This window comes from Trachymyrmex cornetzi, unplaced genomic scaffold (assembly GCF_001594075.2).
Source record: "Trachymyrmex cornetzi isolate Tcor2-1 unplaced genomic scaffold, Tcor1.1 scaffold293, whole genome shotgun sequence".
In the NCBI taxonomy this organism is placed as follows: Eukaryota; Metazoa; Arthropoda; class Insecta; order Hymenoptera; family Formicidae; genus Trachymyrmex; species Trachymyrmex cornetzi.
In genome coordinates this window covers 8,047-30,189 of record NW_017297618.1, presented here as the reverse complement: position 1 = coordinate 30,189, position 22,143 = coordinate 8,047, and the positions used below count along the sequence as shown (strand labels likewise).

General features: G+C 34.3%; 2 protein-coding genes across 4 annotated transcripts; both read right to left on the bottom strand.

Moving 5' to 3' along the window:
• Nucleotides 1–19: 19 nt before the first annotated feature.
• LOC108762308 (Alkaline phosphatase 12) lies at nucleotides 20–14,857 on the bottom strand. 3 transcript variants are annotated; one of them, XM_018509249.1, is made up of 9 exons: nucleotides 14,853–14,857; nucleotides 10,059–10,060; nucleotides 4,129–4,331; nucleotides 3,835–4,027; nucleotides 2,241–2,404; nucleotides 1,795–2,142; nucleotides 1,539–1,737; nucleotides 395–616; nucleotides 20–209 (listed from the first exon to the last, which is right to left on the bottom strand). In XM_018509249.1, the coding sequence occupies exons 3-9, from the start codon at nucleotides 4,222–4,224 to the stop codon at nucleotides 34–36; spliced, it is 1,398 nt and encodes a 465-aa protein (XP_018364751.1). In that variant the 5' UTR covers nucleotides 4,225–4,331; nucleotides 10,059–10,060; nucleotides 14,853–14,857; the 3' UTR covers nucleotides 20–33. The 3 variants fall into 3 exon arrangements, with proteins under 3 accessions (XP_018364751.1, XP_018364749.1, XP_018364750.1); XM_018509247.1 differs by lacking the exons at nucleotides 10,059–10,060; nucleotides 14,853–14,857 and adding an exon at nucleotides 4,733–4,845; XM_018509248.1 differs by lacking the exons at nucleotides 10,059–10,060; nucleotides 14,853–14,857 and adding an exon at nucleotides 4,733–4,845 and having other exon boundaries at nucleotides 4,129–4,327.
• A 5,343-nt stretch (nucleotides 14,858–20,200) lies between these two features.
• On the bottom strand, nucleotides 20,201–21,595 carry LOC108762296 (putative nuclease HARBI1). The gene is made up of 3 exons (XM_018509230.1): nucleotides 21,273–21,595; nucleotides 20,962–21,108; nucleotides 20,201–20,804 (listed from the first exon to the last, which is right to left on the bottom strand). Exons 1-3 carry the CDS (start codon nucleotides 21,593–21,595, stop codon nucleotides 20,201–20,203), a joined length of 1,074 nt encoding a protein of 357 aa, XP_018364732.1.
• Nucleotides 21,596–22,143: the final 548 nt, after the last annotated feature.

The following is a 22,143-nucleotide window of genomic DNA, read 5'->3' as shown; positions in this document are numbered from 1 at the left end:
AAAACTGATAATACTTTCATTAACTTCACTGATTTATTTATACACGATTAAAGTTAACAAGATCAGACTACTATATAAAACAACTGGATACAGAATGCGGTGCGATATTTCCGCATTGTTAGAATACTCGCCGATTCCTGCAGCATATGCGATAACATGTGCAACATAGTTCTGTTCGTGCACGCTATGGAAAAGATGGGCATACGGTCCTGTAAAGAAAACTCAAAGTATTTTCGACATAATTTCGACAAAACAATAATGATACGAATTATCTTTAGCGGTATATTTGCCAAATTAAATTTGGAAAAAAACTGTCCAATAATTAAAAAAAAAATGTTTTAGCTATATTTTTTAATTGCAATCTTTCGTAACAACTAATTAAACAGTGACGTGCCTATAGCATATACAACTACGTCTCCGCCGCCGTGATGAGCCTCGTCCGATATGATTGTAGCTTGCTGGCTATAAGTAAAATCGCTAGTATTCGATTTGGATGGATTGATTCTCTTGGCTTGACCATCGTCGCCCACGATGTAAGCGACATTGTTCGGTCCACCCGTGCTATAGGATAATGTGGTATATGGTATCCCGTCGTATTTAGATTTTTGAGCGATTCCTGAAATATTCTCGCATGAGAATAAACAGTCCAAGAAAATTTCATACATACACTGAGAGAAAAGTATTTGACATTTGTAACTTAAATAGAGCTTCCTTGTATAATTACAATAATAGAAGTTCCATTTTTATTGTATAATCAAGGTAAAATAATTATGGTTAACAACTTCATTTTTATAATTATTACTGCTATAATGTTAGTAAAAATAATTATTTTTATACAGTTCTGCATACAAAAAAATAATTATATTGTATATTATTGGCAATAAAAAGATTATGTAATAAATTATTAGGTTTCGCAGTCAACAACATATTTTTTATGTATATATAAAACTGTAAATATAATAATAATCAGGGAATGGAAGTAACTCGTTACAGTTACAAGTTACTTTTTGATAATATCACTAGTAACTGCGTTACTTTTTTTTGATAACTGTAACGGTAACGTAGTTACAATTTTTTTGATAAAGGTAATGAATTTTACAGTTACTTTTATCGTTACTTTACACACGATTGGACACGGTTCAATTGATGGACACAAGCCACTCATAGCTTGAGAATAGAAAAGCACTCGTCCGCTATGATTGATAGTCGTCGATTTTAAGGAACTAATGAAAAAATAATGAAAAGTTACTTTCTCAAGTAACGATAACTGTAACGAGTTACTTTTAAAAATTGATAACTGGTAACGGTAACTTACTTTTTCTACTCAATAACGAGTAACTGTAACTTGTTATTTTTAAAAAGTAACTTTCCATTCCCTGTTAATATTTATTATAATGTATATATATTATATTATTAACATCAGCAATAATAAATATAAAAATGGAGCTCTTAACAATTTTGATATTTGTGATTATAATTGTATAATACAGTTATAATCACAAATACCAAACACCCTTCTTTCAGTGCATTGATCTTACCCAGAATGGATGAACCTCGAGGACTGTATCCGTTGAAGATCATTGACTGCGCGTGATCGCTCGTGACTATTACGAGAGTGTCATCGGGGTCGATCATTCTAAGAGTGGTATTAACGGCGTCCGAAAATCGGACAGTTTCTAGCAGCGCTTGAGCGGCATGACCGCGATGATGAGCGAAATCGATTAGACCACCTTCGACCTGGAAGAGCAGTCATATTAATTTCTTTCACAATCTTATCCAAGATAATAATTGTACCATTAAAAAATATCCTTGTTTGGATTTTTGTAAAATTCGTAAAGCCATCACAGTCATTTCTTCTAAGCTTGGTTGTCCTTTTGGACCTCGTTCTCGTTTCCAGTCCATCGCGATGTGACCGTTGGCGAAAATACCAAGCAGATAATCTACGTTATCGATATCAACCTTGGACAATTCTTCATTGTTTTGCACGACTTTATAAGCCAAGTTTCTATTAGACTTATCTCTCATCCATTCATCAATGAGATCACGACCGTCTTGTCTGTAGCAAGCCCACATATCTATCGGATCAAATTCGCCCGCGCTCACGTTGGATTTCATTACCTGTCTACCGCCGCCCATAATTACCTATTAAAAGGTAAACGTATTATTATTTATCGTATTATTCTCGTAATTAAACAAAGTACACAGCTCTTCTTTGGTTATATATATATATATATGTATACTCGAATATTTTTCCCCGGTTCATTCTCCACTAATTGTCTGGCGATATCTTTACAGCCAGTAGCGTTTTTAGGCATTTTGGATTCGCACTCCCATCTACGATTTGCACAGTGAGCATAAAGCGGCGCCGGAGTGGCATGAGTAACTCTGGTATTTGTCACGAAACCTGTATGTTTTACAAAAATATAAACTAGTAATTACAATTAAAACAAAAATACTTGAAACGGAAGTTTTACTTTCATTTTAAACTTTTTGAAAGAATTATTAATTGACATATATATAGTTTAATATATTTTTGTACAGATTAATGCTAAGAAAAGTTTTCTTTAACAAAGAAAATTTTTTTTAATAATTATTTATGCGTAGGCAATCGTTAATGAGCTCCTAAAATCGTTCTGTTTTACCACGATTACGTTTTAGGAGAAATCTCCGAATTGGCTTCACGGATTGCAAATTTTTTTTTACAGAATTAAAAAACATATAAAAAGAAAACCTGAAAAACACGATTTCACAAGAAAATTAGAAAAAAATTAAAAAATTCACTTTTTCTGACAACAAAAAACAACACAAAACAACGTAAAGCCGTCACCTGAGGCATCGATGAGACACTTTAAAGACCGTCGGTCCTGGGCAAATTTTCCTAACTATCAATGGGGCCCGAGAGGCCCGGGGATAATTGAAAAACGATGACATTACCGACAATTAATAAAAATGTATGATTATTAACATAAATATTTCAATAACACATTATTAAATTTGTGATTTTTTATTATATAAATACTGTATAAATAAGTATGCATACTTTTAATGCTATAATAGCTTATATGTTGCCGAAAAATTACAATTTTTTCTCTGCAGTTATCATCTCTATTGATAATCAAACTCAGATGATATCATTAAAATCACAGCTTTAAATAAAAATCGAGTATTATTAAGTTTTAAACATATGTACATGTTTACGAAACTAATAAATCATGAAATTAGTACCGTGTTACTAATTCCGTACTCTTAATCACTTAAATTTTAACAGGCACGCGAATTTCCATAAACGCCGACCGTTAATAGTATCTCGACGGTGCCTGAGGTTAACATTTGCTTGATATAAAAGTTTTGCAGCTTGTAGATTGAAAATAAGTGTGAGACGGGATTCAGATTACTTGAACAAATAATACTAAGTTTGTAGAATTAAGATTCAAAGCATAGAAAAAATTATTTCTCTCCTAAAACGAAATTACGTGCTTTGCAAAGACTTCATACTTTTTTAAATTCTCTTTTACAAATTCGGAAATCTTTTTCCAGGATTAAAGTATATCTCATTAATACGACGTGTCTGTGAGGTGAAATTTATTCTGTGAACGACAAAAATTTTTTTATTGAAATCTTAAGAAAAATTTTTTATCGTTTTCGGCATGAACTCCACCTCACAAACACGTATTAATGCGTATACTTTAATACTGGAAAAGGATTTTCGAATCTGTAAAAGAGGAAGAAAATAACTGTTATACAAAAATTACGATTTAATCAGTAATATACAAACGGCTTTAGAATCCCCTTAAGATTTTCTAAAGTCGGAATATAATTGTAGTCGGACTTGACCTGTGACTTTATCGGCTGCTTGAGCCCATGCTATGAATGAATCCACGTGATAATTCGCATTCAAGCTTGCCTTGCAATTATTCAATTCCACGTTCACGTCTACTCCTACAACTTCGTAATTCGTCTTGACTCCTCCGAAAAGAGCGGTGGCGGAGGAAGCTGAGTCGGGGACTTGCTCATTTGTGGTGTAAGTCTACATTATCAACAAAAGATACATTCGAACACGCGAAGATCTTACATAAAAAAAAATATATTAATTACAATACACGTCATGTCTAACAAAAATCCCGAGACCTTCAGTATTCCAATATGGGGAAAATGCTCCCAGGCGAGTCGACTGGTCTCACCACCACGATAAATTCTGCTAGCCGTGATAGTGTCGGGACTCATCCCATCCCCCACAAAGAGAATCACGTTTTTCGCCTTTTTTAGATTCCAATTATACGAAAGAGATTCTTCCAATTCTTTGTTCGCTAACTCATGCCAGTGTCGGCTGTCTGCGTCAAAAGTGACGATATACTCAATCTTCGTTATTTCACAGATATATTTATTCAAACAGATGTGATAATTGTAAAAATAAACATTAATCTGCCGAAAAACAAATTTCGCATTTTTACAAACAGAAGAAAAATTGACTATATAAAATGTTTACCCTCCGTAAAATGTACGGGAAAAATTGATTATTAAGCTTTGTAATATCATTTTAAAATTACAGCATTTAAAATTATTATATGCGATTTGAGTGTGATCGGTATGATTAATTCTATGTCCTTGAACATGTACTATAAGAGAATGTATTATAAAATTTCATGAACTATTTTTTTAAATTTTGTAATCTCAGTCATAACTGTGATAACACTTGTCAGAGAAGCATAATGATTAATTTATATTTAAATACCTTCGATTGTAAACACATTTGTAATCTTGACAAAACATGCGAAAAGGTAAATGGCGAGATATTTCATTCTTTTTCACTATTGCCGAACTTTAATTATGTAAAAACTAACGAAGGCACTGTGCACTGCACTAAATACGATCTACAAATACGCCCTCTGCTGAAATATAGTAGGAAGCATGAATACAGAAGCTAATGGTAACGATAGATCTTCAACAGTTTATGATAACTCGTGATAGCAAATAATGTAGTTAGACGTTATATTAGAGTTATATTGTTAAGTGGGAAATTACAATTAACATGTACGTTACATGTAACTTAGTATTTGCTGGGTATTTTATAATTCGAAATATTTGCATTTTACTTTTATATCCTCTGAATATCCTAAAGACAATTTACAATATCTCTTGGATAAAAGCTGTATGGAAAATTACAAGTTTTCAATACTCATATTAAAAAGAATTTACTAAATATGGGACGTTCACTATCAAATCGGCCATCCCCTCTGTTTAAAATTCAGTTCAACCAAAAAATTTCTTTCTGAGCTCAAATTATAGATGCACATGTCTACTTTCTTTAGCACTCTGGCCGTTTTGAAAATTCAATATGACGGACCTCAACATGACGGCTATTGTTCACGAAGTACTGACTGAGGACGCTCAAATCATCATTCAAATGGGCCAAAGTTCATTCGATTTTCATGAACATCAGCCAAGAAAGATGTCAAAGGGTTTGCGGATTATTGCCATATCGTAATCCATTGCTAATGCCAACATTTCGTGAACCTAGCTGTTCTTCATCAGGGCGAGAAGCGTCGAGGATTTTTGAGAGATTGCATTTTTGAAAGATTGGATTTTTGACATTTTTGAAAGATTGCAATCTTTCTAAGGCTTTATAATTAATATTTGCTCGGTTACCTCTCATTTTCTTTGGTTTCAGTGTGATTCGTATTATATTTATCTATAATCCCTTGGTTTTTGAGCGAACTTTTAAATACCGTTTTTGTGCTATAATTGAAAATGTACTGTCGCTCATTATCTAGCACAGGGAACGTATGTTAAAAGTACTAATTTCAAATGCAATCTTTTGAACATACCCAGTTACCCTCATTAAAAATCATGCGTATGTATAGAGAATGTTAATTTCAAATAGTAACAGATTCAAACAGATCTTAAGAAAATTTTAGCCGTCGGTCGGACACCTCGGGTAATGCTAATGCCGGTACTGTAACTTTTCAAGCATCATAACTCAAAAAGTACTTAATGAAAAAATGTTTTCTTATAGTATTTTGAAAAACTCTCGACATCAGCTATTAGATTTTGAAAACAAAAGTAGAGTGTTCCATTTTAAAAAATCGATGTGATCTTGACAACACCACCCAAGGTTAAACTGATAAGATCAGTAAATAGATCTTTTTAAACCCTATAACTTTTGTTTGAACAATTTTTCTTAATAATGCCGTATTTCCAAGATTATAATGCTTTATGATTATAATACTTTATTTTGAACACTCGGTATATTTACATATATACATATCTATATGTATACACATTTATATATTTATATTTTCGCACGCGCCCAAACTTACACATACCGACACCTACAAATATTTTCTTTTTTATTCATTTTCGCTCTTAAAGTCACTATCTCCAGTCGGTACCTCTACTGGAAAATGATTATTTAAAAATTGAGCAGAAATTCCAATATTATGTAAGATTGGGCGCGTGCGAGAGTATAAATATATAAATATATGTAGATATGTATATATGCAAATATATAAATAGGAGATGTAACTTTACCACTGTCGGTCCCAAGTCCGAATAAACAGGAAGGAATAGGATATACTCGTACATGTGATATATATTGTTTGCATATTATAAATTTTTAACATATATTTACACATTTATATAACTGAATTTCTCTTTATTTTGTAATATTTTGCGGAGTGTTGATAACCTACAATTTTTATTAGAAACGTATTTTTCATATTTTTCAAAATTTTCCATACTTTTTCTCTTACTCAGTATTATTTAGGTACTACCTTCGAAATATTCGTTTAATACAATAGTTCTCGAAATATGCATTATACATAGACTACTTATAATATTGTAATGGTCTTAAAGTATATTTAATATAAGAACGATTTATATTAACCGCATGCTTAGAAGACAAAGTAAAAGTTTCCGACGTGTATGTTAATTAAGTATACAAGGAGAGGAGAAATTAGTATGAAAACTTAAAAATCTCGAAAAATATGCAAGTTCCACAGAAAAGTGTTTCGTATGAAAGAGATGTAGGGTTTATAAAGATCTATTTACTGGTCTCGTCACAATTTGACCTTTAATGGCGTCACTAATATCGAGGTCACCTTGATCTTTTTAATGGAACTCTCTATTTTCTATTGCACATTCTTATAGTGCTTGTCGAGACGTTTTGAAAATAGTACACGCTAGTAAAGCTTCTTTAGTTAAAAACCTTCTCAGATATTAAAAAATGTCTTGCAATATCTTTAATATAAAATATGAAATATCTCGTAATGTAAAGCTCAAACTGATAAGATCAGTACACAGATCATTTTGTACTCTGAAACCTCTATCGGATACACTTCTCTGTAAAGTATATTTATTGAGATTTTTCAGGGTTTCCATATTAGTTTCCCCTACCTTGTATAATTTAGGCACTATCTTCGAAATATTCGTTTAATATAATAATTCTCGAAATATACATAGGATATTTCTAAAGTCGGTCTCAAATTATATGTTAATACAACAACGATTTATATCAAACACATGCTTTAAAGACAAAATAAATTTTTCGTCATACATGTTAATTATATAATTTTAAGTACTGTCCCCGAAATATTCGTTTAATGTATTTGTCCTCGAATTATGCATCGTATATAGAAAACCGTTTACAATATTAGTCTCAAAGTATATGTTTAATATATGGATGACCTCAAATTTAAACGTATGCTTTGAGGACAAGACAAAAATGTTCCTTGTAAAGGTAAAAAGTATGATTTGAGCACTGTCCTCACAGTATATATTTAGTATATTACTCCTCAAATCATACGTTATGCAATAAATTTCAAATTACAGCTTTATGGAATATATAACATCTTAGGATAAAATGTTGGGACCACAAGACGCCGATTTATGTTTAAAGTAAGGAATGTCTCAAACTATGCGCTTTACCCCAGATAGCACATTATATTCTGAGAATATACTAAAAAGATCACGTCTGATATTCGTATGATATTCCTATGTCCGCAGCAACATTGTTCGCAGTATATCCTCAGAATATCGAGATAAATTTCCAAAATTTTCCTTAAGAGTGTGTAAGAAATATCTATTAAAAATAATATTCTTCGCTAACAGAATATTATTTTTAATAGATATTTCTTACATACTTTTAAGGAAAATTTTGGAAATTCATCTCGATATTCTGAGGATATATTGCGAACAATGTTGCTACGGACATAGGAATATCATACGAATATCAGACGTGACCTTTTTAGTATATTCTCAGAATATTCTCAGAATATAATGTGCTATCTGGGACATACAGACATATATCTTACATACATTTATATGCATGTATATATAAATATATTATTCTTACTCTTCATATTTCCTTGACTCAACTCGCTCGAGACGATACAATACAGGTGACGGCACGGTACGGGTATTAACAGTATATAATAATGATATACATGCGCATGATATAAAAGTTTACATTATGATATAATAACCCTTAATACACACCTTAGGGTCATTCGTGTCCTGCGCATTTCTTTTCTTTGATTTATATACAACAATTGTATATAACAATTTATTATAAACATAAGTGTTTCGAATGAAAGATGTATGGGTTTATAAAGATTTATTTACTGGTCTTGTCACAGTTTGACCTTTAATGGCGTCTCTACAGTGTATATAGTGTACAAGTATGACTGTACGAATTTTTTAATAAAAAAACGCATTCCAATCGTTTTTCCTTCACAGCTCGGTTCAAACGTATTGGTATTGTTCACCAGTGAATGTTTCAGACTTTACAATTTCCAATTGTGCATCTTCAAATTTTTCGGTGGCTTTCCATGCTTTTTATCATCCAAATCAAAATCATTGTTTCTGAATCGGTTAAACCACTTTTCACACATGCTTACTGATGGAGCATGCTCTTTGAACCCTCTACAAGCAAACGATGACTTTCAGCTGCACTTTTCTTTAGAAAAAAATAATAAAGTAATACTTCCCCAAATATATATGGCGTTTTTGCGGCACAAAATTTGACATTTTCAATGCGATAGAAATAATAGTTGTTTATACTTTAGTCTAATGACATGTACTACGTTTAAAGCTGCGTCAGTCATCACACATCAAGTATATATATTGCCAACTTCAATATAATACCAGCAGTATGAATATCGTCATTTATTGAAAATCCGTAAAAATTATACTTGTATACCCAAGGACTTCGATACTTTCCCTCGAAAATTTTCACAAACTGCGAAATGACCACTTTTCCACATTAATGCTCATAGTCCGTGCGCGATTAAGTCCGGATCTACAATAGAGTTTTAAACCTTAAGGGGATGCTAAACTGATTACCAAACTCGATCAAGGTCGATAGTACAGACTTTTTTAATTCCAAATTCGATAATAGTGATGACATCTTTGATTTAGTTTTTATATTATATTATACAATCTATCATTCTGTCTTATTCAAATGCATACATCTGTTCTTATTTAACATATGCCAGCACAATCTATCACAAGACCGCGCAACTACTGCTACACGGAATTTCGGCTCTGTTGACAGTTCCAGTCTTCGCAAAGTACCTGTATACACGTATTTTCTATTCGGTGGAAATATTTCTTTTCTAGACTTTCAATCTTAGTTCTACAAACTCGGTATCGTTCGTTTCAATAATGTGACCTCAGCTGCACGCTTATTTTCAAGATATGGACTCTAAAACTCTTATATCAAGCAAATATATATCTGAGGTGACAGCTGTACGAGCCAAAAGTAAGTGAATTTTTAACGAATTTTAAACTTTTTTTCGATTTTCTCATGAAATCCAGTGCAGCTGAGATCCTGTTTGTGCATACTTTAATTTAAGTAATAATACTTTTCCAATCTATACATCCACAATACAGAGATTTTTCACCGAATGGAAATGTGGTAAAACAAGAGGCTTTAGCATTGCCTTAAGCTATAAGAAATGGGCGAATCAGAGTCGCTTATTCTTCTCGTATTCGACTGTAATTGGTCAATTTCTTACGGCTTAAGGCTTAAAACACCTATTGTAGATCCGGGGGAACGACACGACTAAACCTTACGTTCGCTTAGAACTAAATTTGGTGTAAAGACGAAATGACCTGAATTTCTAGAAGTTTTAAAAAGTAACCGAGTGAAAGAATCAAAGTCCTTGTATGTACAACTTTACAAATACTTTCTAAAGATGACAAAATATACGTAAAAATTGCTTAGTAATTTTTGTATACGTGACGAAAATTAAGGACACAAAAGATCCATTGTGTGCAGTAAGAATACCAAAAATTAAGGTGTGTATTAAGGGATAAAATGTGTATGTAATTGTTAAATTACATTATATTTTATTTGCAAATACATATACTCATACATAAGATCCCTTAAAGAGAATTTTTAATTAGTGCTGCTTGGATAATTATATAGTAATATTGGTGTACAACACATGAAATATATAGTATTATTGGTGTTGTTGGCCTTGTTTAGTAATTGAAATTTGATTTACAGATCCGTATAAAACAATGTTTGGGTGGTTTTGTTATTACATCTGTTTTGGTTAGACCGACTCTAATTGAAGATTTTGTTGTTACATCAGTTTTAGTTAGAGCGACTCTAGTTGAAGATGTAGAGATTATTTTATCTGCAATAACTTGCCTGATTTGATTTATTATAGGATTAAAGTTTTCGTAGGAGTTGTGTCATTAAAATATAATATTATATATCCGATAAATAAAACCAATCACAGAAGGACCCAGCCCACAGAAGGGCCTGGCCTACAGAAGGGTCCTTTACCACAGAAGGGTTTGGCCTATAGAAGGTTCCGACATACAGAAGGACCCTGTACTACAAAAGGGCATGGCCCACAGAATGACTTGGCCCATGGAAGAAACTGACCTACAGAAGGGCCCTGCACAACAGAAAGGCCGGAACCACATAAGGACTTGGCCTACAGAAGATCTTTACTTCACAGAATGGCCTGGCCCACAGAAGCGCTTGGCCCACGGACGAGCCTGGCTTACAAAATGGTCCTGTACCATGGAAGGGCCCTGTACTACGGAAGGACCCTGTACCATAGAAGGATCCTGAACCACAAAAGAGCTTCGAATACAGAAGGGCCCAGTCTACAAAAGTTTAATCTCCTCTTGTTTTGTACTAACCCAGATAACAAAATGCTAGCAGTATGCCAGAAATATGTTGGCAAATTCAATTACAATTGTAGAGCAGATTCCTGTCCACTGCGTCTGCTTTAAGCTTGGTTTTTGTCATCATGACTTGCTGAACATAATATAACAACAGAAATGCAGCAAGAATGGAGCATATCTTGCCATCATAATGTGATGGCAGAAACATGACAAAAACAGAACATGACCTGTCATCTCAGATACTAGTAGCAGAAACACAGCAGAAATCGTGCACGATGTGCCCTTATGACATGATATCAGAAATATGGCAAAAACAAATCATTACCTGTCATATTAGACACTAGCGGCAGAAATACAGCAGAAATCGTGCACAACGTGTTTTTACGAAGTGACATCGGAAATATGGCAAAAATAAACGCGCGTTATCAACACGCGTCACACATTACGCATACTGTATCTGTTATTATTTGAGATGACAGCACATGCATGAATCTGCTACAATTCTGCTGCTTTTCTGCTGTAACAACGTGCTGCAGATAAGCGCGATCTCTGACAATATTTTGCTAACACGTCTTGATATTATATCATCTTCAATTTCGGTTTACTTTTTGGTGATATACTGCGCTAACATGCAATGCTCAAATTTTATTCTTTTTATGTCGGCAACTTCTGCCAAATTTTAGCTGCATTTTTTCTAACATGTTATGATGCAAGGCCTGCTTTTTTTCTGATATATTTCTGCCAATATTATTAGGAGTATAAATAAGTTTCCGCCGTTTTTTATCGAAAATTGGGCATTTATTGTGAAAGAACGGTACATAATGTTTTATTCGAAGTATTGTCCATCGCTAGCCACTACTTTTTCCCATCTTTCTGGCAGCATACGGATACCGCGTCGGAAGAACGCTTCATCTTTTGAAGCTATCCACGAATCGACCCAATTTTTGGTATCTTCATATGATGTGAAGTGTTGCTCAGACAGGCCATGTGCCATCGATCGAAACAAGTAGTAATCAGAAGGAGCAATGTCTGGGGAATACGGCGGGTGGGATAAAACTTCCCAATTGAGTGTTTCCAAATAGGTTTTGACCGGCGCCGCAACATGTGGACGAGCATTTATCATGCATTATCGTTACGTTTCTCGGCGTCAGTTCATATGGAACCCAATTTCCTTGCTTTTGAATCATTCCTAATGATTTTAAGCGTTGTGAAATTGCTGGTTGAGTCACTCCTAATGTAAGTGCAAGTGCTTCTTGCGTTTGGCATGAATCTTCATCCAATAATGATTCCAATTCCGCGTCTTCGTACACTTTCGGCCTTCCGCTACGTTCTTTGTCTTCGACGTCAAATTCACCGTTCTTAAACTTTTGAAACCACTCACGGCAACTTCTTTCACTTAAGGCAGCCTCACCATATGCTTCTACAAGCAATCGATGCGCCTCAGCTGCAGATTTCTTCAAATTAAAGAAGTAAATCAAAAGCTCTCGCAAATGAACTTTATTCGGCTCAAAACTCGACATTTTCGCACGAAAAAAGATATATGATGCTGATACAAAATCGCTAATATTTGAAGATTATGTTGTTACCAGATGTCCAATCCTACGATATGACGTTCTACAGCAGAGAATTTTAACCATAACATACTGCTGGCACCATCTTTTGCCAAACGGCGGAAACTTATTTATACCCCTATAGTTGATACAACAGACTATGCTCGGCTGTTGTCGGAGATCGGTTAACATAATATGCAAACACACATTTGCAAAATTGTGCTCTTGACAGGTTTGGCTATCTGGGAAGTTATAAACAAATAGGCATCGATAACCAATAAATTGCTTTTTCATTATCATTTTCTATTTTACTTAACAAATATAATGTATAGATAATTTCGTTAGTCTAATCATTTTAGTGTTTTTTTTTGTTAAAATTGGAGAGAGAGAGAGTCCATAATTCATTAATTTTTTAAATTATTATATAATCTCTTTCTTTTTCTTTTCCATTAGATGCTCTGTAGACCATTTGCTAAGAGGCCTGAATCCAAGTAAGTAATAGTCAAATAGTTGCCAAATTTAAAAATTATTAATTTCAACATCAATTTAATTCGCATACACTCTACATATCTTAATTGTCAAGATTGATGTAAGATTAAATTACAGGAAATGGAAAGTTATTTTTTAAAAGTAACAAGTTACATTTACGTCTCCGAGTAAAAAAAGTAACACGTCGTTATTAATTTGATTTTGAGAAGTAAATTGTTAAATACAATTGCTGTTAATTAAAAAGTTACTACTTGTTATGTCTACGTTATTTTTTTCAAATCAGATTAAAATAAGTACTAAAATACAATCAATCTAAAAAAATTTAATTTTGGAATATTTTTTGTTATAAAAGTTGATAAAAGCAATACAACAATGACACTAGCTTTATTTTTTAGTTTAAAAAAAATATATATTCTTGTAATTTTGATACATTAAAAAATAATTTAAACAAACTGTTTAGTACCACGATTTGATTTGTATTTGGCTCCTGACACCAGATTCTATCGCGACCGCCATTCGTTCCGAGTCAATAATTCAGTCTTAACATTATATCCAGTTGTATAAGATGGTTCTATATACGGCAGATATATGTGACATCCACGTGATGCAGAGCGAATAAGCTCATGTGAATTATAACTATTATTATATAGAAGATTATATAGAAAATGTCGCAAAAACGTACAAATTAAAAAAATCTTTCTTATCAAATAATTACAATAACTATTAATAAACGTCACGGATTTTTGTTTAATATTGAGTAATTTCTTCATAAATTGTGAAGTTAAACCAAATCTAATTATAATGTCGCAATACACGGTCTCTTATTAAATTAAACGTAAAAACATTAAAAAGTCGTAGTTAACTCATAAGAATAATGCAAAAACTTACGTGATGTATCAGTCGACATATAAAGTCCTATTCCCCATGATCTTTCTTACTTTCACTCATCTTTGTACGTGTACTATCTAATTCTCTTAAAATTGTAAACGAACTTCACTAGACCGCCGATAAATTGCAAATGCTGCCGCTTGTGTACGACCGTGTCAGAACGAACATAGAGGATCAACGAGTTTATAACGTTTTTATTGTTAACGAAAAAATTCAATAAATAAACATACAAGCCATCGAGAGATTCTGTACCTTTCTTTAAATTATACATTTAAATATAAATTTTGATGTCAATTAGATTCATATCGTGGCATCAACGTTACACAATATGCACCCCGGGGAGATTGCAAAAACGGACTTCGTACATTACTTGGACCGAATCAAATTAATACTTCAACAACCGCAATTACTTCTGTGTTTCTGGTTTGCGAGCGCTTGTGCGGGCGTGGACGATAATTCATCAAATTCTGAAAATGACAATGAAGATTCTCAAAATCATATGACTTCCTTACCGTGTAAGCAAACATACACAATACTAACACACAAACGCGCGCGCGTACGATAAATAAAACCAGTCACAAAAGGGCTGTAACTTACTGAATGGGCTTGTATCACAAAAGGGCATGGGCCACACAACACTTTGACCCACGGAAGGGCCTGGGCTATAGAAACCTGTATAAAGAAGGACCTAGTACCACAGAAGATCATCGCCTACAAGAGAAGAACTCGGTGATAAAAAAGAGCCCTGTACCACACAAGGGACCAGCCCACAGAAACGCTTACAACAGTGAAGAGTCCGCCCACAAAAGTGCCATTTACCACAGAAGGATCTGGGGTACAGAAAAACTTTATACCACACAAAAATCTAGCCCACAAAAAGGCCCTGTACCACCATACATTACAACACCTCAATTCTCCCATATATCCTACAGCAATCATTAATAATAATAAAAAAGTGAGTAGACTCGGTACTGTCTCATTGACACATACACGCACGCACGCTCTCACGCACGCACGCACGATAAATAAAACCAGCGAAAGAAGGGCTGGACCCACAAAAGGGTCCTGCTCCACAGAAGGGCTTGGCCCATGGAAGAGCATGACCAACCGACGGGCCCTGTGCCACTGAGCAGACATGTATCACAGGAGGACCCTGAACCACAAAAGGGCCCTATATCATAGAAGGGCCCGGCCCAAAGAAGGGCCCTGCGTACCTTTCTTCTTTTAGATAGACTTTCTATGTTACCTAAAGTACCATTTAAACTGTTTTTAACATATTTTCTTTTCCATTAGTTTAGAAAGCATTCCCTAGGTGGTATTTTTTAAACTCATCGAATTATTTTTGGTTCCAGACCATGACTTCTATTATGATGGCAATTCATATGGGTGTCGCAATAGCTGCAGCATTCGAGATTGCACGCAGGAAGCAAATAAAACAAAGTGGACGATGACGATAAAGTACTGCATTCTAGGATGTTGACAAGAATGCTCCCGGCAAGAGATCTGACGGATGAATCAAAGAAGTAAGTTTAGTGAATTTGACAGACCACACTAGTGCGCACTGGACGCAAATTTTTCCAGTGCCAAGCATTCGGCTTGTGTTGTTTAATCACTATCTTAGAACGATACTTTTATTGCGTACATTTTTTTCTATTCTAGGATGTTGCCGAAAATGTGTACGGCACAAAGAGAAAATGCGTCTAATCATGAATCCATGAAGTAAGTTCCCATACAACATTCTTATATCTTAAAGACGTACAAAATACGTCTGAAAGTCCCGAAGTTATATTTAAGGAGGTTTTAAAATTATCAGGAAGACTTTTCGAAGACGTCACGAATATTTCGCTCGCCTCTATGAGCATCAGTGCCTCTTTTTCGATCTGAGCGCACATTTTCGCGCGTTTCGATTTCGCGAAGTATTTTTTTTTTACAATTATAAATATTTTAATTACATTTAAAGAAGAGCCCTATACCACAGAAGATACCAGCCTACAGAAGGGCCCTGTACCACAGAAGGACATGGCCTACATAAGAGCTCTGTATAAAGGAGGTGCCGCAAAAGGTTCTAGCCTACCGAGGAGCCGTGTACTACACAAGGGACCGGCCCACAGAAACACTTACACCACTGAAAGGCCTGACCTACGGAAGGGCCATTTACCACAGAAGGATCTGGTGTACAGAAGAACCCTATACCACAGAAATATCTAGCCCAAAAGAGGGGCCTATACCATAATACATTACAACACCTCAATTCTCCCAGACATTCTACCGCAACCATTAACAATGATAAAAAAAGTCAGTAGACTCGGTACAGTCTAATGGATACATATACACGCACGCACGTATGCACGAACGAATGATAAATAAAACCAGTGAAAAAAGGGCTAACCCCATAGAAGGGTCCTGTTCTACAGACTGACTTGGCCCATGGAAGAGCCTGACCTATCAAAGGGCCCTGTGCCACAGAAGAGCCCTGTACCAGAGAATGGTCTGACTCGCAAAAGAACTCGGCTCACGGTTGAACCTGGCCTACAGAATTGCTCTGTATCACAGAAGCACCCTGAACCACAAAAGGACTTGGCCTACACAAGGCCATCCATATACCATAGAAGGGCCTGGTCCACATAAGAACTCTATGTACATTTCTCTTTTTAGATAGACTTTCTAAGTTATCTAAAGAATCAGTTAAACCGTTTTTAACACATTTTCTTTCCTATTAGTTTAGAAAGCGTGCCCTAGGTGGTATTTTTTAAACTCATCGAATTATTTTTGGTCCCAGACGATGAATTCTATCATTCTGGCTGTAATCATGGCTGTTGCTATAGCTGCAGCACTCGAAATAGCCAGGAGAAAACAGCTTAAGGAAAAATACAGACAACGACGATAAAATAGGATATACTAGGATGTTGTCAAGAATGCTCTCGGCAAGAGATCCGGCGGATGAATCAAAGAAGTAAGTTCAGTGAATTCGTACTCAGACCGCACTAGTGCGCACTGAGTGCGACTTTTTCCAGTGCCACGCATTTGGCTTGTGTTGTTTAATCACTATTTTAGAATGATACTTTTATTGCGTAAATTTTTTTTTCTATTATAGGATGTTGCCGAAAATGTGTGCGGCACAAAGTGAAAAAGAGAAAATGCGGGTAATCATGAATCCATGAAGTAAGTTCCCATACAACATTCTTATATCTTAAAGACGTATAAAAGACGTCTGAAAGTCCCGAAGTTATATTTTAAGAGGTTTTAAAATTATCAAGAAGACGTCTCGAAAACATCACAAATTTTTCGCTCGCCTCTATGAGCGTCAGTGCCTCTTTTTCGATCTGTGAGCGCACATTTTCGCGCGTTTCGATTTCGCGAAGTATTTTTTTTTCGCAATTATAAATATTTTAATTACATTTAAAGAAGAGCCCTATACTACAGAAGATACCAGCCTACAGAAGGGCCTTGTACCACACAAGGACATGGCCTACAGAAGGGCCCAGTATAAGGAAGGACTCAGTGCCGCAAAAGGTTTTGGCCTACCGAGGAGCCGTGTACCACACAAGGGATCAGCCCACAGATTAAACAGAGAAAGAACGATCTTATTATTCCTGCCTCTCACTCTAATCGTCTTTCTACCCCCACCATTGCCATCAGCGGTCCATTCTAGATGTCGATGCTCGCAGCGAATCAGCTACCACAAGTTCGAGCTATAGCAGCTTATGCGTTCTATGCGATTGCATATGGCGATTGTTGTGAAGTTGAATTGTAGTTTTACAAGAAAGTATTAGTGTAAAAATGGAAGAGTCATTGCTCGAATTTTCAGTTTAATGGAAGAGTCATTGCTCGAATTTCCAGTCTTCCTTGAGGATACGCAAAGCGTAATCACATTATTTCTTACTGAGGAAGTCATTAATAAAGTTCAAACAGGTAACATTTAGCCGAATATATTTGTAGGTTATATATGATTTGAACAAAAAACATAAAATGTGGACATTTCTTACGGAGAAAGCCTTTATTTGGCGAAAATACTTTCAATTTAGTGTATTTTTGCTATTTTCAAAAGACGTTTCCTCATAAAGAATTATATTTAATATTTATTTTTTACTATTGGATATAAAATATATAAATTATATTAGATCTGTTCTTTTTAGCTGAATGTTTGTACTAGTTCACCTTTTTTCCTTTTCTGTCTTGAAGAAAGAAAGAAAAATGAACCGATGCAAAATTCAAGCTAAAAAGAACAGGCCTATTATGAATACCACTATTACAGATCAAAAGTTGCTGCAATCGCTTGTGAACAAAGAAATTAATAAACAGAATAATTGTACTAGTTTCGCTAGTTCTTCAGAAACCAGCCAGTCAGTGTCGTCGGAGAAATTTGATTCCGAAGAAAATAATTGTTCAACTAAAGGATTTATATGGCCCGATGCAGCGGTGTATTTACTGTTAGAGTTATACCGGGAGAAAGAATCTGACTTCAGTTCAGGGTCCAAAAGAAATACTACCGTTTGGACTGAACTAGCAGAAAAAATGAAAGAAAATTCCAATGGGAAATATGTTGTAACTGGGCTACAATGCTCTGTAAAGATGTCTGGTCTTAAAAGAACATTTAAAAATATAAGCGACCAAAATAAGAAAAGCGGAAATTGCCGAAATACATGGGCCTTTTATTCAGTAAAAATCTGTTTTTTGTCTATAAATAATTCATTAAAAAATAAAATAAATATAATACTGTTAATTTTATATGTAATCTCTTTAAATTTGGTGAATAGTTTTTTACGAAATTGACTTATATAATCTGAATAAATGTTTTTATAATTATATTGTACCTTTGAAGGTGATGGATTCTATTTTTGGGAAAAAAGCTTTTGTAATGCTGCGATTGCATCGAGCGAAGGTCCACTTAAACCAATAAATCAAGTAGAATCAGCAGTGGCAGAATCACCCTCATTGCTATCTAGTAATAATAATAAATCAATAAGGTTGATTTTTTATAATTCATACATAATTGTTAATTTAATTTCTATTTTAGATCCATGCAAAAAACGGAGAGTTGAAGCTATTCTGGAGACTTTCATTGATGATATAAAACAAAATAGAGAAACAGCGATGGCCAAGAAGGAAGAAGAGAAGAAAAAACGTGAGAAGTTAAAAGAAAAGCAGTATACTGAGCGTAAAGAAGAACGAAGGAAGCTTCATGAAGAAAAACTGGCGGTCCAAAAATCGTTAATTGAAATTATGAAAACTTTAGTTGAAAAGCAAAAATAATTTTAATGCTTCTATATTTATTTATCCATATAACTTAAAAATATTATTGACATTATTTCCACTACGGCGTTGCTTCAGTTGTGTGCCTTATATTCTATTTTTTATTTGATAATTAGCTAGTTTGTAACAAGTCTGTGATCTATCGACAAGTACAAATGATATTAATGCAATTAATTAGTAAAAATTTGTGATAGTATGTTTAGTTATACACTCTTACAGAAAAAGTATTTTAGAATCATCCTACATGTATGTATATAAGTGTTATTTAATACTTTGAATATTAGTATTGAAATAATGTTCAATTAAATTTTCTTTTTACTTTCTTACTACGAGTAAGTAAAGTTTTATGTTCTAATTACTAAGTTAAAATTTGGCATTTATAATTTTATACTTACGTTGTATAATAATAATTTCAATATGCGAATTATAATTTAATACCAAAGGTGCATGTATGGATTCATAATAAAATAATAAATGAACAAAAACAACGTTTAATTTATTTGTTACTTAATACATTTTTTATTATTTACATGTATATATTGTTTACATACACTAATAATGGCTTGAATATGTTTGATATGACTTATACATTTAGATTTAATGAAGAAGTAAGAGCAAGACCAATCGTATTAAAGAATTTTACAACAGTGCAAAGCTGCTTTCTCTGCTGAACGCAGCCATTAATAATATTACATTTTCCTTGATAAAGCATTCATAATTATAATTCTTTTAGCATTTCCTAATTCAACTGCGTTATCATGTAAAATGGGTCTTGCTTCTTCTTCATTTCTATATATACCTAATAATTCTATTATATCATTTTGCAAAATACAAATATTGTGCAATACGCAACAGGCCACAATAAATTCTGGAATTTTTTAAATATCTATTAAAGGTAAACAGTCTAAGAGAATCCTAAAACGAACTTTCAGATGACCTATTGCCCGTTCAATTTGCATTCGTGTAGATGACAAACAATAGTTAAAATTTTTTTGTGCATTTGTCAGATGACCATTATCTCTAAAAGGTACCATAACATGTGGATGGATACCATACGCAGCATCTCCAATAATATGAGAATCATCAGGAAAATAGGTTTCAGGTAATTGAAGAAAATCTGCCACTGGTGAATTTCGAAAAACTCTTGCATCGTGCACAGATCCTACATGCCCGGCATAACAATGGGTAAATAATCCACGCGACTCACAAACAACTTGTACATTCATTGAATGAAAACCTTTCCTATTTATATATGAGTCTGGATCTTCTTTTGGAGCACGAATCTTAATGTGAGTGCCATCAATAGCACCTATCACATTTGGAAAACCACAAACTTGTTCAAATTCCCTCATTACTTTTGTAGCAACTGCACCTTTGGGCCACTGAATAAACTGAGGAGCAATACAATGTAGAGCATACGTTACTCGTCTTAATGCTCTGAATGCAGTTGCTTTTCCAATTCCGAATTTCGTTGATACAGACCTAAAAACAATAATATAAATACAATAAGTTATGTTATTAAGTATGAAATAATTTTTCAATATTTTCTCTTCTAATGTTTAAACATTAATGATCTTAACTTTTAATTACTAATTTGTTTTCTTTTTTATGTTTTAATATTTTAATGTGTATGTGATACCTATAAGAGTCAGGAGTAGACATAAACCAAGTTGCTACAAGGAGTTGCTTTTCGGCAGAGACTGGTTTTCTTCCAGGTAATGTATTTATAGCTCTTAATCCTGGCCCAATTAATTGTAATACCACTTCAAATGTTTCCGGATACATTCTGCAAGATATAAAGCTGCTGTAATTTCTTGACACTGCTTTGAATGGATAAATAAAAATTGAATATGTAAAATAAGAATACATACAGATTATGTCTAGGTATTTTAAAACGATCAATCGAGTTAAACAAAAAATATGTACTAGTATGGAAATATTCACACTCACCGAAAATGTTCTTTGAATATGCGCCTCGTGTATCCAGGAATAACTCTCTCAACAAAATCTGTTATTTTTTCTTGTACAACTGTTTCTCCACGTGTTTCACCCACCATTAAAATAGAATATAAAATTTCTAATTCCTGGTTGGTGCTTAAACTGTCCTCATATTCTTCGTCACTATAATTATCATCAGAACTGCTACTGGATGATTCACTACTATCATGAATTAAAAATATTGTCACAATATTGACAGCGCAATTTATTGTGGTGGAATCCATTTTGATTTCACGTTCCATGCGTTTAACATCGTTCCGTTTCAAAGCGTGCATCATGTACACTATGAAACGAAACGTAGCCAATGCGCTAAGCATTGGTTATGCAAACGATGCGTGCTACGCGCGAAACGGAACGCAGCCAATTACAACACCTCGACTCTCCCAGATATCCTATCGCAACCATTAATAATGACAAAAAAAGTGAGTAGACTCAGTACTGTCTCATTGATACACATACACGCACGCACGCACGCACGATAAATAAAATCAGTGAAAGAAGGGCTGAACCCACAAAAGGGTCCTATTCCACAGACGGGCTTGGCCCATGGAAAAGCCTGACCTACTGAAGAGCCCTATGCCACAGAAGAGACCTGTACCACAGAAGAATACAGTTCGCAAAAGGGCTCGGTTCACGGATGAGCCTGGCCTACTGAAGGGCGCTGTACCACAGAAGGACTCTAAACCACAAAAGGGCCTGGCCAACACAAGGGCCTTATACCATAGAAGGGCTTGGCCCAGAGAAGGGCCCTACGTATCTTTCTTCTTTTAGATGGACTTTCTTTAGGGGTATAAATAAGTTTCCGCCGTTTGGCAAAAGATGG